This window comes from Dermacentor andersoni, chromosome 3 (assembly GCF_023375885.2).
Source record: "Dermacentor andersoni chromosome 3, qqDerAnde1_hic_scaffold, whole genome shotgun sequence".
Classification (NCBI taxonomy): Eukaryota; Metazoa; Arthropoda; class Arachnida; order Ixodida; family Ixodidae; genus Dermacentor; species Dermacentor andersoni.
The window spans coordinates 56,679,284-56,697,654 of record NC_092816.1 but is presented as its reverse complement, the minus strand read 5'-3'; the positions used below and the strand labels follow the sequence as shown (position 1 = coordinate 56,697,654).

Below are 18,371 nucleotides of genomic sequence, written 5' to 3'. Positions count from 1 at the left end.
CCCACCACCGGCCAAGCAACTCGATAAAATGCAAGCGGTCGCGTTTAGGTGACTCCAGACAAACGCATACCCACACCCAAAGTACATTAACAAAATCACACGGGGCAAGGAAAGGGACCTATGTAGGCTCGTTCAAAAACACATGTTCATGTTCACAAACAGGGACACTCACACACATAATGTGGGAATGCACCTCGCTCCAGTTTTTCCATCCCTCCGTCAGCAGCGAAACTGACAGGACAGTCTGGCTCAGTTCCGGGGACGTCGACCGACAGCTTGAACTGGTGGAATGGGCGAAGAAGACCAAGCAATCCCAGGGTCTTACTTGAGCCCGATCCCTCAGCCACCCTTTTCTTTCCCCTTCCCCTTTTCAATAAAGTTTACGACCACCACCATCGAGGCCCATTTTGGACCACTGACGCTTGAGAAAAGACGTAAAATTTCCCACTACAACCATCTATATCGTGTCAAAGAAGTAAATAGCACGGACGCCGTAGCGAAGTGCTTAAATTGAATTACAGTATGGGGTTTTAGGTGCCAGAGCCACGCTCTGATTATGAGGCACGCCGTAGTGGGCGAGTCCGGAATAATTTGGACCGCCTGTGGTGTTCTTTAACGTGCACCTAAATCTAGGTACACGGGTGTTTTTGCATTTCACCCGCATCGAAATGCGGCCGCCGTGGCCGGCATTTGATCCCGCGACCTCGTGCTCAGCGACCCAACACTAAGCAACCACCGCAGGTGGTTGCTTAGTGACTGAGAGTGACTGAGAGTGAACCAGTGAGTTAGATATGCTGGTGCGGGTTCAGAGGCTGAAGGTTCAAATTTTGTAGGAATTATAGTAAGGACCGTGCCGTGAGCCTTTCAATAAAAGAAAAAAAAAAAATGACGAGTCTAGAACAGGCTGACGAGGCTGACAGGGCAGTTTTAATTTCACACATTTTGTGAAAAGAAGGAACAATGCCTTGACACATGAGATAAGTTATTAGCAGGCATCAGAGCAGCCTGAATAATTTATCATAGTGCTCGTTTTTCTTTTCTTTAGAACCTTTCTTTTTTTTTTTTTCGTTTCGGTACCCCCTCAGGGGATGCATGCGTCGCGACGTTATGTGATGCGTTGGCTCGGCCCGTTCCTGGCAGCGCAGCCATACAGCTCTCTTGTTTACGACCAACGTCGTCATACGTACCCCTACAGTAACACAAAATTTTCCAATTTTTTCTATGTGTCGTAATGTCGCAAAAATGTCGATGAAACCGGGTGTAATGACATCTCGAGGCCAACTTGAGTTGAAATATTGTGCATTTCTAGAGGTGTGCGAATAGTGGCTTTCTGAGACCTAATAAAAATACGAATCGAACAGTGCCAAAGCTAAATCGATTCAAATGTTGAATGCCTTTCAAACAGCTTTCAAATAATGAGAGGCCGTTCTCGCCTTGCTAACAGCGTGTGGCATTACCCTGTTGACAACCGCGGGTCAAATGAAATCCAATACAACTTGCGTAATTGGCTACGTCATTTATGTGCCCCTACAACCTCGGCAGCACGCGCCATGCGTTGCACGCGTATACCCCACTGCGGATGCGTCCCCGATGCAGCCTACTCTATTTTTGTTTCTCGGTGTGAGTGAAACGGCAGTAGATGTATACCATATAGGGTATAAATACATAAAGACTGACAGGCGCCATAAAGTTAAAATAACCAGCTTAATGGCATATGTCTCGAGCCAGTTTCGAACGAGATGTGCACATGATCACCAACGTCGTCGTCGTCGTCGTCGTCATCATCATCATCATCATCATCATCATCATCATTATCATCATCATGACAACAACGATATGGGTTTGCCCCAATGTTCAAAGTGCGTCTAACCTTAAGTCCAGGTTAAAATTGAAGGTGCAGCAGTATAGACACCGCTGATGACGCCCTTGCAATATGTGCATCTCACTTCACTCTGTGCTCGACAGACGAAGAAAAGGTGTATCATGCAACAGCAGCTAATGTTCCATATAGGATAGCATACCGACTGTCATTATCAACGCTCTGCTCTTCGGTTGGAGCTTTAATAAAAATATTGGCTCTGAAACGTCTGCGGGAGGTCTCGCCAATCGCCCACATTTGGCAATAGACTCGTCTTTTACGTTCACGAAAAATACGGAAAAAGACGTTCGCGACTGTCGAGGACTATCGACTCGTAGTGTATGAAACATGCAGATGTACCACGATACTAACCGGCAACTATTACGTTAATGGACTCGGGGGCAGCAGCAAATGAAAGTATGTCCAACCTAAAATTCTAGACGGAGAAACAGCATAGTGGATAGCAGCAATGAAGAAGAAGCCAAGGCTATGGAACCATACTGAACACCAAATAATTAAATCAAACGAGAAAAGTTATATGATCCAACACGCTGAGCCTTACTAATCAAACCCATATAAGAGATTATAATTCCCTGGAAGCGATGTTATAGGAGAAAATTTGCCGGTGACGACTATTCGTGTGTAGCGTCTGGGTACAGCTAGCGCAACAAATATAAATCTGTTATAATGTCAAAGCGTCCGTATATAGAGGTAAACAAAGATGACGTTACTCTGTCCAAATGCCTTGAGTTTTACAAATAGTCGGGTAAAAGTAAACAAATCTGTCATGAAAAAAATAGCAAAAGACGGCTTGAATCATAGAGCTGCAGCACACAGACGTTAGAGTGAACGCATACTTGGCATTCCCTCGCGCATCATCTCACGCTGATCTCTGTAAATGTGACAGCAGCCACGTCTTTTTTCTTTTTACTCATCGTATCTAGGTGATTCCCAATGGGGAACTCTACCAACCGAATTTTAGGCGTCTGGCGTGGAATTATCTCGCAAATAGTGTTTTTTTTTTTTTTTATGTAACCTGACTTTAAACAGCGTATGCCCTCGTAGAGAGAGAGGTGCAAAAGCCGCGGCCGCCGGGTCGAACCCGGCGAGCAGAATAAGTGCAATAAAATAGTGTCCCCCCCCCCCTTTTTCTTTTTTTGAGCCCTTGCTTTTGCGGCTTCAAATTCTATTAGTGAATGCCTCAGCCCGTATTTAGCGGCTACTGGTTTCTAGATGAGCAATCGTAAATTGCTATCAAATTACTGAAATTCTGAAGTGGTGTTCTCAAGTAGATAACATATGTTTCTGCACTGTGAAAAGTGCCGCATGTAGAAGTGTTAGATGAAATTGTTCAACAGTAGGGATTGGCCAAAGCGAGCCATTATCATTGTTGTATCGTAAGGTGCAGGGTAGCTGGGTCAGGTGGCCAGACGCACCGAGCCACACTCGGGGGCCCTCCGTCCCAGAAGAACAACCACGACTCCAATCGTCTGCGATCACATCTCTCACTTCTCTCTCTGCGTGCTCCTTGACAGCACCAGCTTTGTTATTGCCACTATGACGTCATGTATGACGTAATAACGAAACCGAAACTAGAAACGAAACCAACTGCTCAACAACAACACAACGTTCATCGCCATCTTTGTCGGCGCGGCCATTCGGCGCCTGACATGCAAAATTGAACGCCGGGGTCCGTCGGCGTCCGTTCTCTTCTTCCGCTCCGCGGAGTCGCGACCATCGTCTCTGAGCCGCCGCTGAAGAACGGGACGACGCCGAACGATGGATTCCTATCAGCGGGCAAACACGTCCTACAGATCGTGTGGCTCACCCCGAGCTCAGTCTCAAAGAGTGGACGTCAACTACCTTCGGCAGGTTTTCTACAAAGTCGACAAGGACCGCAGTGGCCGCATAGACGCCAACGAGCTGCAGCAATGCCTGTCCAACGGCACCTGGAAGCCATTCAACCCCAACACGGTGCGCATGATGATAAACATATTCGACCGCAGCCGTTCGGGCACGGTGAGCTTCGACGACTTCGTGTCTCTGTGGAAATACATCAACGACTGGCTCCGGTGCTTCCAAGACTTCGACAAGGACGGCTCGGGTTCCATCGACAGGTACGAACTCCGCGACGCCCTCGTCAGCTTCGGCTACCGCCTGAGCGGGGAAGCGGTGGATCTTCTCGTCCAGAAGTACGATCGGGAAAAGAAGGGATCCATCAACTTCGACGACTACATCCTCTGTTGCGTCACGCTGCAGACCTTCACGAACGCATTCAAGAGTTACGACACCGACCTGGACGGCTACATCACGATAAGCTACGAAAACTTCTTGAAGCTCGGACTCAGCGTTTTTGTGTTGTGAGCACGGTTCCATCTTGTTCGTCGAGACGTGATCAAAATTTGCGACTGACTTTGCGGCGATGTGGGCCGCTGGTTTCTCCCGTAGATCTTCGAGGCCGAGCAAGATTTCTCAGTGTAAGTTGTATAATAAGCAAATTTGCCTGCTGTCATTTAGTCATCTGCTGACCATCCGAAAGGGAACGTTTCAAATGGCCCAAAAGTGATAATTTTACGTGGACTGAAATCTCGCAGATGTGATCATTACTTTCAAGCTATTGGCTCCGGCCACAAGCTGCTTAGTGGGCTTGTTCTTAAAATTAAAGATTTTCAGGATTCTCAACTAAACCAGCGTCTGAATGGCCGTGCAATATAGGTCTTCCTTTTCATTTTTTGTCGCGGACGAGTACAACTATGTACTAGGCCGTTACACCTTCTTCAAGTCTTCTTCGCTGCTCTATCTACCCGTTACAAAGCAACACGCTTTTAACCATTCATTGACTCATTATACTGCTTTCCGTGTATCTTTGAGTTAGCGTCTGCTATTATTTTATTGATTGATGTGGTGGGAGAAAGTCTTTTGCGGTTCTTTCTTATTCATCTCATTTTACCATCATAATAGGTGTCTATTCCATTTTAGTTGAGAACGACATCAAACTTATTTTATCATAACCAAAACGACGAGAACCGTGTGCTCAAGTCAGCCCTTGTTTTATGTATTGGTTCATCCTGGCAGTTGCTCAATCATCTGGTAGTTAGCCATCGCGCTAAGATCTGCAGAACAAAAGATACAAATACTTGGAGGCCCATTCTGCATACCATTTTAAAGAAGCATTAGGGATGCCTACAGGCTCGGGCAATTTTTGTGAGCGTGTGTGAGGTTTTAGTACCATGTTCAATATACCCCACTCTAGGATAACTGCATCTGTCATAGGGGTAAGGAGACATCAAAAGTTGGCGGCATACCACTGTCTCTAGTGTAAACAGATTTGATGTTTTCATTAAAAGAGTTCACCATTGACTCTGGATCACTGATCTCCCTGCCATTAATATCAAAGAGCACACTCACAAGAATATGGAAAAATTGTTCTCTAAAACTTTTCTGCCGACGTTGCAATAAAATTGAGTAATGAGTCGCGCAAATAACGTTCTTTATTTGAAACTACCTGAACATTAATTTGAGATGTTAATTATGAAAATTTATCTCGATAACTCAAGTCATTAGAACTAGTCCGAGCTTTCTTTATATTTTAATTCTTCACCTGCTTTCTTAATTTCAGTGTATCCCTCTATGCCCATATAGGTTCTTAGCTCAAGTGTTTATTTATATATATAGGTTGTAGAAAACGTACAATGCATTCATTTACGAGGTCCTTAAACCTAACCCACAGGTCGGTCACATTATCATGCAGCGCAGTGCTGTTAGCAAAGCCATCAAAACGAAATGTAAGCGTATGAAGTATTGAGTCATCGTCTGATTTAGAAAAGTTAGGATTTCACTTACAGAAACGTTTGATACGGTTTACAATGCAGCAAGGAGGTCATAAACACCAGTGACCACGTCACAGATGTTCTAGCACGTTGTTTTAACGCAATAGCGTTAAGGACGCCGTGTCGCAAGAAATCCGGCGTCGACGTCCTTTCGGCAATAACAATTTCGAAGCACACATACCCAACCACTCTTCCATCACCAAAGTTGCTCGTACCTTGTCTTTCATTCTTTACAAAGTTATTCTTCGGAATTTTGAGAATGACAACTCAAAAACAAATTACATTAAAAAAGAACACCAACGGCACATATCTTTTATGTTAGGTCTTCTCAGACTGAAATATTAAAAGTGCGAAACAGTAACAGGAGATCGGCCCGCGCAAGAGGCCGCGTTCCTACCAGAAAGCTCGCCTTCGTGCATAGCGTTCACCTCCAGCTTTTCCCGATAAACATAAGCTACAGTTGCCAGGAAGCGTGAAAAGCAGTCAGGGATCTTTGAATGTTATCGCGTTCAACTCTTCAAGGCGAAGCTTAAGCGTCCTCCAAATTTTATGCCATATATCCTGGTACACAAATTTCGTGCTCGGTGGTGTGGGGCACGTCCCCTTTGTCGCAAGATGGGACTGGTGACACAAAGTAGAACTGCTGACCTCAATAGTGCGTCCCTTTTGTCGCGATGATGGGAACGTGAAGCATTGTTTGTTTTATTTAAACAGTGCTCCGCATTCTAATAATGTTTTCCGTATTATTAATTCGTACGTCTGTCACGATTATCTGATTGTGCAACTACGCAATCTGTTGCTTTCGTTTTGTTGTGCCTATTATTGATACTGTAACTATCTAACTGATGTACTTATGCTTTGACCCTGTATAATGTTACACTGGACTCGATGCACGCAGTTATTTTATTACTGCATTACCTTGTGTTTTGAAATATTTCTTTCAATCCCACTCACGTTGCACGCATTTATGTTCTCTCCCTGCTATGATCTCTTCTGAGATTGCCGGTGGTGTCTAATTAATTAATTAATTAATCCTCTTTCGCGCTACGCTAATAACGATGATGGTGATGATTTATTGGCATCATCGTTGAAACGACGCGGCGACTAATGGTCACCTAGCGTGTTCGATTTAAACAGATTATACTGTACATGTTTCTAATTCTAGCATTCTTGTATACATCTCCATTATCTTCTTTTTCTTCTTCCTCCAAGCTCCTTCTTTGTCCCTTGTTTTTGTGCGGTTACATGATGCATTCCAATTACGACCACCAACTAGCCCGCTTATCCCTGTTAACTATCTACCTTGTATCGCTGCCTATGCCTGTAACGGATCCGGTCGTATTAATTTCTTCCGTGCTTTTCATTTTTTTCTTTTTGCCACCAATACACTAACCGTCTCTTGCTTATCTCGACTGCTTACCGGTAGGCGCTTCCGTCCACTTTATATACAAATGCTTCTGGAAGGTCTACGTCACCTACGGGTCTGACCGGGTGAATCCCATCGCATTCCATTAGGGTGGGCTGAGTGGTCTCCGGATTTTTTCGCTGCAGCACACACATACCTCATCTTGTTGCGAATATTTGCTCCGGTACGTTTTTGTCCTTAGAAAACCGGCTCGAGCCTCAAATATCAATGTGTAATCGTACAGATTTTCCCTTCTAATTTCTGTCTTCCCCATTTTGTAATTCTCCCCATGGTCTTTTTTATTTATAACCTTTGCATCCAATTCACTGTCTCTGTTTGTCTCTTTTTATTTTTGGTGACTCCTGGTTGTCTATTTACAGTTTCAATTACCTTGTACATGGTTGCCAACATTCAAGACCTCTACCTCCATTCTGTGTCATCGCTTTTCAAGTGCAGATATTTGTGCACTCTGCCTGCCCATTTATTTTCACCCATGTTAATGACTCTTTCTTCAAAACTAATTTTGTTATGCGCTTCTCTGACTTCAAAAGAAGCCCAATCCATGTATGTCACCCTGCACTGCTTCATTTGTGGCTTTACCTTGGGCTCCCAAAACCAACCAACCTACCTAACTTTACTTAGCTTCAAATCATGATAAGATATCCGATTTGAAGCTTAAAATGGCATTTGCGAACGTCAGCGCAGGCCCCATTGACTGCTTTCCAGATTCCGCGCATTACCTCACATTTATTGTGGCCCTATAGTGCTCTGTGTTTCATTATTTCTGCATTTCGCTTCCCCTTTATTTTCAGATTATCTTGGTGTGCGCTTGAGTAAATATTTCCTTCGTTTATGTATACGCCAAGGTATTTGTATTGCTTGACTGTAGGTATGAGTTGCTGTTGAATTGACACCACGTAATTACTCGTCTCTTCATTAACCCCCGAATGCAGAGATCTAACTTGGATCGGGCTTGGACTTGACTTGACGAAGTCGGCCCGAAGCAAGAAGCGGACTTCAAAACGCCCAAGTCGGCTTCCGCGTTTCATAGACGCTCAAGCTGACTTGCTTCGTCATAAAAGCACTTCTTGTTGGGCTAGTTGGTAGCTGTTCATTATAAAATATGAAGACGCCAAATAAACAGACACACACAAGAGAAGAGAACGGGACAGGGCGCCACTCGCAACTGTTTTATTTACAGAACGCAGGCACATATATACTGTCAGTCAACACATGCGCACAGAGCAAACATTCACTCACGCATCTAATCAAACATTCATGACGCACCACGCTCTAGAAACCTCGTCTCGGCCTTATATAATGTTATCGAAGTATCGCTAACGCACAAGCTGCCTTTCTTGCCTATGTGATAGGGTTCAACCAGTTCCCTTGCTCTAGTATCTTTATTTCGGGCAAGAATCCGCACGTCTGAAAAACGTGGTTCACAAGAGCGTGCACGTGACAGGCCCCGATGTGCTTAGGTAAATTTGGGCCCTCTTTCATTTGCTCACCATTTCTTTCATGCTCCCTGACACGCTCATTAACACAGCGCCCGGTCTGACCTATAGGTCAGACCGGGGGCTGTGTGCAAATTAAGAGCTTTTATAGCCACATTTATTTCGGTTTTAGCTTTTTTTTTTTTACCCAAAAGGTCTTGTTGCACGTTTGTAGGAATGGCCATAGAGAAGCGAACGAAATGGTTGGTTCGTATGGTGGTCTTTCAACGGCTTTTAATCTCGATTGCCGCAAGGCGTTCGTGCGCCGTCTGGGCCGGCAACCGGATGCAAGAGGCCGAGATGAGGCATACGGTCGGTTTCGGGGGAGCTCGCGCGTCCCTTTTCGCCTATAGGCATTCCAGCAGAAAGGCAGCGGCGCTTGTTCTGGTCCGGCTACGTGACCCTTTGAAGAAAAGACCAATCTATTCGAACGCGCTAGGCTGGAGTCATAAACAAGAAAAAAACAGCAACATGTGCTGCGAACGAGGAGTACCGAGCGCCGAAAAGTCCCCTGTCCGGACCCATATGGGCAACAACACCCGATAAAAAAACAAAATAAATAAATACATAAACAAAATGACACGTGCAAACGATTTGTCGCATGGAGGGTTTGTCGAGAACGAGATGGAGATTGTGGCACAGTGATGGACATAGCAAATTGCCGGCGCATGTCGTCTGCTTGGAAAGTGTCGTCTGTTAGGAAAGTGTCGTCTGTTCGGAAAACAAGTTGTGGGGCTCGCCCACCGTCCGCGCGCCGCATTTGGTACGAAGTTGTTGTCCTGTCAACAAGCTTTGACGCTGAAATGTCGCACTCACGTACGCTCTCCTCCGAAGAGAATGCACCGCAACGCAAGACGGCACCTCGTTTTACTGAAGACGAGAAGAGCCTACTGACCGCACTTGTCAATGACTGCAAGCATATTATAGAATGTAAAAAAACTGATGTCGCATCGTTGGCAAAGAAGAACGAAACATGGAAAGAAATGGCTAAATAGTATAATGCGAACCACGGGATTACGCGGCATGACCACCTCCAACTGAAGAAATGTTTGAACAATCTCAAGCAAAAGTGGAAAGAGGAAGCTGCAAAAGAAAAGCGAGGGCGCCACAAAACTGGTAAGCGCACATGTTCTGCATGACTGGTTCATTTGGGCTACTTTTTATTATGCTCGCGCACTTCTTTTGTGTTCGGTGGATGAGTGCGTGACAGTTTGGCATGCTGAGCGTAAATATGGTCGTGAGCGCTAATAACTAGTGATGGCATGTGTAATCATTGGAGATGAGAAAATACGCTCGTAATCACGTTTTCCGCAAGCTGTTGTCTTATCGCGAAAATTGCAGGCACATGTAACCTGCCTTACACGTTAAAACAGTCCTCGAGTAGTCTCTTGTGCCAAAGGGACTGCTAGATATGGCAAAGACTTTAGCACAATTCAATAAGCCAGCGCCGTGACAGAGACACAGGACAGCGCTAACTTTCAGCTGACCTTTATTGAAACACAGAGACAGATGTACAGCGAAGCAGGCATGAAAGATTTGTATCTTTCCATACCTGCTTCGCTATATATCTGCCTCTGTGTTTCAATAAAGGTCAGTTGAAAGTTAGCGCTGTCCTGTGTCTCTGTCACGGCGTTGTCTTCTTGAATTGCACTAAAGGCTTTGCCATTATGAGTACCAACTAGCTCAAGAATCAGCTTTGTTGGACTGCTAGAGATATTTGAGCAGCACTTTTACTAAAGCAGCGCATATGAGTTCGGGCAGGCGTGTTCTGCGTATTCCTTCGTTATTATTCTGGTTCCGGTAAACCAGTTACACTCCAAAGATAAAAAGTGGTGGAGTACAATTATTTATTGAAGCATCTATTGAAGAGTGCGTCTATTTTGTGCTGAAACTTCTTTATTTCTCGTTAGGAGGTGGACCGGCACCTTCAACCATGGCCCCCATCCACCAGTTGGTGGGATCGATTGCTGGCCACATAGCAACGAGGGTAGATAACCCTTTCGATTCAGATGGGACCCAATACCAGCCTCCTGTCGAAAGTCTACCTGTGGTGAGGCTACTGCAACCAATGGTCGATGGGCAAAATGAGCTGGACTTCGACTTTCAAGGTAGGGTGTTTTGCATGTGAAATGCACTTGGGTCATAAGAAAGGGATTTTCTTTGCTGCGGAATGTGATTTCTACATAGACATAGAGCGCTGTACGCTGCATTTCGAGCGGGCACTTAACCCCAAGGTGACAGGAAACACTACTGTACAGAGGCACTGTAGATACGGTTGCGTGACTGTGAAACTATAGAATGACTGCATTGGTGGGATGTCAAAAGGGTGACCTACCTCAAGCTGTTTCTGTACTGGGTAGCACATTGCACATGTTTGTTTTTTCAACCGACACGCGTGCATTTCGCGTGAAGTTGTTTTGTAGCAGAAGGCATGGGTAAAGCTCTTGTGAGGTGGTAGTGAGCGGTAAAGAATGACGCATAGCTCAAGATCGTCAGAAGGATACAAGAAAAGACAGATGGCTAACTTCCAACAACCTTTATTTAAAGAAATAACGGTTAATGTACATTTAGGCGACAACATGTGACAGCGCAAATCACCTTTTTAGGAAGTCATTCTCTTTATTAGTCAGAAGCAATGACGGAGTTTACACAGTTTCGGCCAAGACCTAAAATCACATTGGCTTCCATAATTTAAGGTCTCAACCGGTTGCGATCCTTACAGACAACAGTACATGCGTGAAATGAAGTCTTGAATCCACAGCTTGTACAGTTAATCACCAGCCAACCATCACGAGTATTTTTCACCCGATTTGCATACTCACGAACGCGATCGTTATGGCAGAGACCCATCTTATTTATATATATCTTATGATATGAAAGCGAAACCTTGTAAACCGCGTTGTAGATACAACTGGCAAACTCCACTCTGCGTTTTTAGTTACACCTACTCATACAATCAACACTGTATCGTAAACGACACAAATTACTTTTTTTGCATGAAGCAAACAAGTTAGCTTTGGAATGGTTACCTAGCTTTCTGAAATTATGGAAGAAATTATGAAGGCGAGGAATCACTGCTACATCGGCACGTGTGTTCACAGCCCTAGGGCTCCTCGGAAACCAGCTTGGAATCCTCAGAATCATTACCATTGTAAGTGCACATGCTTTAACATTCTCATCTAATTGGTGATCGTTTTTTCATGTTTTAAGCATTCTCAACTTTATAATTTTTGCAGCTGTGAACAGTTTCAATATGTAGTTCCCAGAAATGTATAACTATTCTCTGCATGCAGTGATGGACTTCATTGCCTGCGTCATATAGTGCTCCATAAGTAACGTTACACCCCCTTTCGTTTATTACAGGTGATCAGTGGGATGCCGCGATCCTTGCTGAGCAATCACAGCCACCAGCAGGTACTGAAGCAAATGAGGACAACACCTCCTATTCGATCGTGCAGCCCAACGCCGACCAAAACGCTCCTGCAGCAGGCCACACCAACAGCTCCAAAGCTTTTGGAGCTGCTGTTAGCTGCAGTTTTGCTGCAGCAACTGCCACTGGGGATGTCTGCAGGACTCCAAGGGGGCGGTTGGCCCTTTTGGAAAGGACGTTGAACGCTGAAAACGACGTCCGTTCAGAGCTGCTGAGGGAGGAGCATGCTGTCCGCGTGCGGCTGCTTCAGGAGAACCACGCCGCCATGCTGCAAGAACGAGCAGAAAAGAGGGCCTTTCAAAAACAAGTAGAGGAGCTTGAGCTTAAGAAGCAAAAAAATGAGCTGGAGGAACAAAAGCTGGACATAGAGATTCTTCAAATAGAAAAAAGAAATTAAAAACGAACAGCTCCGCAGGCTGCGGTGTACTGCGACACCTGAAAAATAAAAGAATCTGTCAGCAAAAATGTGATGTGCTGAAACCACGCAACAGTACGTTTGGATGCGTCCATTGTCCAAAAGTTCATGGCCGAATGTAGCAGTCCTCAGAAGCTTTTGCATGCCTGTCAAGCAATCAATTGGACCACTGATGTGCACGGTGATCAGGCAGCACGTTTTGGAACAGTAAAGATCAGGGAAAATGTGGTGCAGCTTCGGTGGCCACAGCAACAACAGAGAATGGCGGCAGCAAATATTTCCTCAATAGCATTCACTTTCTGAAAGATCAATACAGCATTCTCGAAGAATTTAATCAAAGCGAACGTAATAACAAGTGCAGCAGCTTGAACTTGATGATTTTAAAGGAAAAACAGCTCAGTAATGTGCAACTGGTTTGTGATTCAACAGCCTCCCAAGCTAAGGAGAAAATAAAACACGTTCTAAAAAAATGATAGGATGTCGGTAGTCGTACACGTAGGTGCACTTCGCAATTATGCTTGAGTTCAGATGTATGGCACACTGTGGAGAAATCTGCAGTCTTTACCTAAGTGAAGCTCTTCTGGATAAGTAGCTGCCGTGCTTGCATTCCTGAAAAGCTGTCAGTGAGGCGATCAACTGGTGGCAAGTGCAGGGTTCGATTTGCCGTTGTCGTGCTGGAGGGGCTTGGGGGAGCTCTGCGAACAGGAGGCTGCGGCTCCTTCAGCAGGCAGCCCAAGTTGTGCAGTGCTGCACAGGCTGTTATAATGAGGACGATGTTTGCCTCCTTATGCTGCAGCCCCATATCCAGGCAATGAAAACGGCGCTTCCAGACGCCGAACGCCCTTTTAACAATGTTGCGTGTCCTTATGTGGGCTTTCTGGTACCTGTTTGTGTAAAGGTTTACTACGCGTTATCCCACAAGCATTACGATTCGATGTCACACCTCAACAACGTGGTCCATGTTTCCGTCATGCAACGTCACCAACATGTTAACTTACCTTTCTTATGGTGTGTGTGCTGGGCCAGGATCTGAGAGCGGTGTCAGCAAGAATGGCTGACATGCATACCCCGCATCTCCCAGCAACACTCCAGGCACCCTGCTCTCCTCGTAGAGCACCCGCAAGCGGGAATTGTCAAAAGTTCGGCTATCGTGCACCGAGCCTGGCCAGCCGGCAACGACGTGAAAAAATTGCAATTGTGATCCGGCGACAGCCTGCATCAAACCAGCAACATATCATTCAGCAGAATTGAGGCGCATTTACTTCGTGACTTCGGGATAAACTACCCGTGCAGTACGGATGCATGTTGTTACACACGATCACTGTCGATAAAAAAGTATTTCGATCACAAACCGCAGACAATAGTCCTTCAAGAACACCCGCGAAATCCGCATTAATGGGCAAGCTGAAAACGAAAATAAAAAATAAAATAAAGTGTTACTATGTTCTAGTCAAGCACATTATAGGAAACGAAGGTACATTCTAATACAATCGCTGGGTTTAAAATAAAGTGACGGACCTCGAGCGCAGCAAAACATGCGACGAAGGTACAAGCTCCGAGTCCCTACATATTAGCTGCATTAATATTCTTATTTACTCCGCCAGCGCTCGATACAAGCGAGCTAATGAATGTACGTCCCGCAAGAATAATAAAAAAGAAAAAAAAAAGCACAGCACATCCAGTGCACGAAATACAGGCGAGCTAAACTGTTCAGAGTGTTTCAATTTTCATTGCTTACCTGCACGTTGATGGAGAAAAAGCGCTTGCGGTTAGGAAGACCTCCGCGTCGTTACCGCCGGGGCTTTTAATGCGCACGTGTGTGCAGTCAACGAATCCGGTAACGCCAGGAAATTCAGCCACTTCATAAAAATCCCGCATCACTTTGGGAAGTCTCGCCGACTGCGGGAAGAGCACCAGCATCGGGCGCAGGTGCTTCGCGATGAGCAGAGTCATCTTTCCAACTGCGCGGCACACTGTTGACTGAGGAATGCGGACCAGATCCCCGGTGACTGTTTGAAACGTGCCAGCACAGTAAAACCTCAGAGCCATCAGCAACTGCAGCATGGGAGGCACAGGCTGTCCTCTGTTGTCTCCGCTTTCCCGGATAGGCAACATAGCGAGAAGCTGTCGCACGGCGTTCTTCGTGAATCTGTAGCGACCGAGGAATTGTTGGTCGTCGTACAGCTCTATTGGATTCCCTCAGTCACGTAGGGCGGGTCGCGGAATTCTTGGCAAGGAATGCGCCTCTGAAAATGCTGTATCCATGGCGTGGCAAGCAAACTCGAAAGCAGCTAACCTCCGCGCGACGTCCGTTCGGGAGGCTGCCATGTTGGAATACCGCACGAAGTCAGTTTCAAGCTAGCCCGGGAGCAGACTTAAAACGCGAGCGCACTTCGACCCAGCCAAGTCGTCCGCAAGTCGTCCGTAAGATCGAGAACGATTTAAGGCGAGCGCCGAAGCTGTCTTGAGACTGCCACAAGTGAACTTCGAGCCAAGTCCGTGCTCTCAAATAATCACTTATTGCATTTAAAGCTTCCTGCAGTCTTCCGCATACATAGATGGCTTTTAATGGCAGGTTGGCGCCATGAAAGTACTGGGTGTGTGCCAGTCTTCAGTGAACCTCTAATTAAATTAAATTACGGAGTTTTACGTGCCAAAACCACTTTCTGATTATGAGGCACGCCGTAGTGGGGGACACCGGAAATGTGGACTACCTGGGTTTCTTTAACGTGCACTTAAATGCAAGGACACGAGTGTTTCCGCATTTCTCCCCTATCGAAAAGCGGCCGCCGTGGCCGGGATTCGATCCCGCGACCTCGTGCTTACCAGCCCAGCAGCATAGCCACTAAGCAACTCGGCGGCTCATTCAGTCAGTGTCTCGGCAACTTGAGCCACTGAGCATGTGCCATTGAGTGTGCGGCAAGCGAGGGAACAATTAGCGTTCGCAGCCACCAGCGCGGCACGCTTCTCGTCTCGGAGGTCATGCGCGGACTTCTCTGCAGTGGCCCTAGATGGCGCAGCTTGTCTAAGAAAGAAGCGCAGGAGAGGAGCCTGGTTGCCGCATGACGCGTTTCTCAGTGTTCGCACGCACCGGCGCGCCATGAATTTTGGAGGCCACGCGCACAGGCTTCGCGGTGGCAGCGCTAGATGGCGCCAGGTGTTGTTAGGAAAGCCCGAAAGAGGAGTCTCGCTGCAGTAAGCGCCAGATTCATAACTCGTTTCGTCGGTGGCAATTCGTTGTGTCGCTCGATTCAACACTAATGCATCATACCTTCGACAGTCAACGTGAGACGGGTTCCGCCGCTTTTATTTGTTTACATCTGTTATACGAAATTTGTTGTTTATCTACATTTTATGAAGCGGTTTGACTGTTGTCGTTATCCATTCGACCAGGGTATATCGCCCTCAGCAGGTCGTCTAGAAAACAGTACATGCGGATACTAAGAAATACCTTGCGCATATCGCTTTAAGAACTCACATGGCAAGCCATTTGTACCAGGTGATTTCTTAGCATCAAGATTAAGGCGCACATTAAGTATACCGTTCTCATTAATAGTAGCAGCTGGTATGGGGGGAGGGAGGATTTGAACCATGAAAGCTTGGCGAAGAACCATCGTCGTGAGTAAACACAGACCTGAAGTGTTGGTTAAACGCATTCGCTGTCAAAGAACTATCATCAGCTGTAACACCGTTAATCACGAAAACATCATTAAACGGTTTACTGGGTGATTTCAGCCTCCAGTGTTTCTCGGGAGATGACGGAATAAAATTTGAAAGTTTCTCACCAAAGTAGCGTTGTTTATCTCTAGAAACCCATCTATCTACTCTAGATGATCTATTTACAGATGATCGATTCACATCAACATTTAATTTAGCTTTCCCTTTAGCTTTTCCTTTACTATTGCCACCCGACTGCTGTTCAACAGTGGGGATTGGCCAATGCGAGTCATTATCATTGTTGTATCGTAAGGTGCAGGGTAGCTGGGTCAGGTGGCCAGACGCACCGAGCCACACTCGGGGGCCCTCCGTCACAGAAGAACAACCACGATTCCAATCGTCTGCGATCACATCTCTCACTTCTCTCTCTACGTGCTCGTTGACAGCACCATGATTTTTATTGCCACTATGACGTCATGTATGACGTAACAAGGAAACCGAAACTAGAAACGAAACCAACTGCTCAACAACAACACAACGATCATCGCCATCTTAGTCAGCGCGGACATTCGGTGCCTGACATGCAAAATTGAACGCCGGGGTCCGTCGGCGTCCGTTCTCTTCTTCCGCTCCGCGGAGTCGCGACCATCGTCTCAGAGCCGCCGCAGAAGAACGGGACGACGCCGCACGATGGATTCCTATCAGCGGGCAACCACGTCCTACAGATCGTGTGACTCACCCCGAGCTCAGCCTCAAGGAGTGGACGTCAACTACCTTCGGCAGGTTTTCTACAAAGTCGACAAGGACCGCAGTGGCCGCATAGACGCCAACGAGCTGCAGCAATGCCTGTCCAACGGCACCTGGAAGCCATTCAACCCCGACACGGTGCGCATGATGATAAACATATTCGACCGCAGCCGTTCGGGCACGGTGAGCTTCGACGACTTCGTGTCTCTGTGGAAATACATCAACGACTGGCTCCGGTGCTTCCAAGACTTCGACAAGGACGGCTCGGGTTCCATCGACAGGAACGAACTCCGCGACGCGCTAGCCAGCTTCGGCTACCGTCTGAGCGGGGAAGCGGTGGATCTTCTCGCCCAGAAGTACGATCGGGAAAAGAAGGGATCCATCAACTTCGACGACTACATCCTCTGTTGCGTCACGCTGCAGATCTTCACGAGCGCCTTCAAGAGTTACGACACCGATCTGGACGGCTACATCACGATAAGCTACGAAAACTTCTTGAAGCTCGGACTCAGCGTTTTTGTGTTGTCGTGAGCACGGTTCCATCTTGTTCGTCGAGACGTGCTAAAAATTTGCGACTGACTTTGCGGCGATGTGTGGGCGTGGTCTCTCCCGTAGACCTTCGAGGCCGAGCAAGATTTCTTAGTGTAAGTTGTATAATAAGCACATTTCCCTGCTGTCATTTAGTAATCTGCTGACCACCCAAAAGAGAACGTTTCAAATGGTCCAAAAGTGATACTTTCACGTGGACCGAAATCTCGCAGACGTGATCCTTACTTTCAAGTTAGTGGCTCCGGCCAAAAGCTGCTCAGTGCAAGCCCTCAAAATTAAAGAATTTGAGTATTCTGAACTAAACCAGCGTCTAAATAGTCGTGTAAAATAGGTCTTCCTTTACATTTTCTGTCATGGACGAGTGCAAATATGTACTAGGCCGTTACACCTTGTTCACGTCTCCTTCGCTACTCTATCTACCCTTTACAAAACAACACGCATTTAACAATTCATTGTCTCATTATGCTGCTTTCCGTGTATTTTTGAGTTAGCGTTTGCTATTATGTTATTGAATGATGTGGTAGGAGAAAGCCTTTTGTGGTTCTTCCTTATCTCATTTTGCCATAATGATAGGTGTCTATTCCATTTTAGTAGCGAACGACATCAAACTTAATTTATCATAACCAAAACGACGAAAACCGAGTGCTGAAGTCAGCCTTTGTTTTATGTATTGGCTTCATCCTGGCAGTTACTCAATCACCTGGTAGTTCGCCATCGCGTTAAGATCTGTAGAACAAAACATACAATTACTTGGAGACCCATTCTACATATCATTTTAAAGAAGCATTAGGGTGCCTACAGGCCCACGCAATTCTTCTTTTTTTTTTGCGTGTGAAGTTTTAGTACCATGTTTAATATACCCCGCTCTAGGATAACTACATCTGGCCTGGGGTTAAGGAGACATTAAACGTTAGTGACATACCACTGGGTCTAGTGTAAACAGATTTGATGTTTTCATTAAAAAAGTTCCCCATTGACTCTGGA

General features: G+C 46.1%; 1 protein-coding gene and 2 pseudogenes across 2 annotated transcripts; 2 read left to right on the top strand and 1 right to left on the bottom strand.

The window, feature by feature from the left end:
• The first annotated feature begins 3,498 nt into the window (after positions 1-3,498).
• Positions 3,499-8,379, top strand: LOC126520657 (programmed cell death protein 6-like). Of its 2 annotated transcripts, XR_008614955.1 has the most exons (2): positions 3,499-4,335; positions 7,906-8,379. XR_008614955.1 is itself a non-coding variant. In XM_050169448.2 (1 exon), the coding sequence occupies exon 1, from the start codon at positions 3,638-3,640 to the stop codon at positions 4,220-4,222; it is 585 nt and encodes a 194-aa protein (XP_050025405.1). In that variant the 5' UTR covers positions 3,499-3,637; the 3' UTR covers positions 4,223-4,545. The 2 variants fall into 2 exon arrangements, 1 of the variants encoding a protein (XP_050025405.1); XM_050169448.2 differs by lacking the exon at positions 7,906-8,379 and having other exon boundaries at positions 3,499-4,545.
• A 4,620-nt stretch (positions 8,380-12,999) lies between these two features.
• On the bottom strand, positions 13,000-14,835 carry LOC126547659 (putative nuclease HARBI1; annotated as a pseudogene).
• A 1,785-nt stretch (positions 14,836-16,620) lies between these two features.
• On the top strand, positions 16,621-18,371 carry LOC126520658 (programmed cell death protein 6 pseudogene; annotated as a pseudogene).

Excerpts from the sequence above, each read along its gene's own strand:
- LOC126520657 (XM_050169448.2), top strand. The coding sequence starts at position 3,638 with ATGGATTCCTATCAGCGGGCAAACACGTCCTACAGATCGTGTGGCTCA.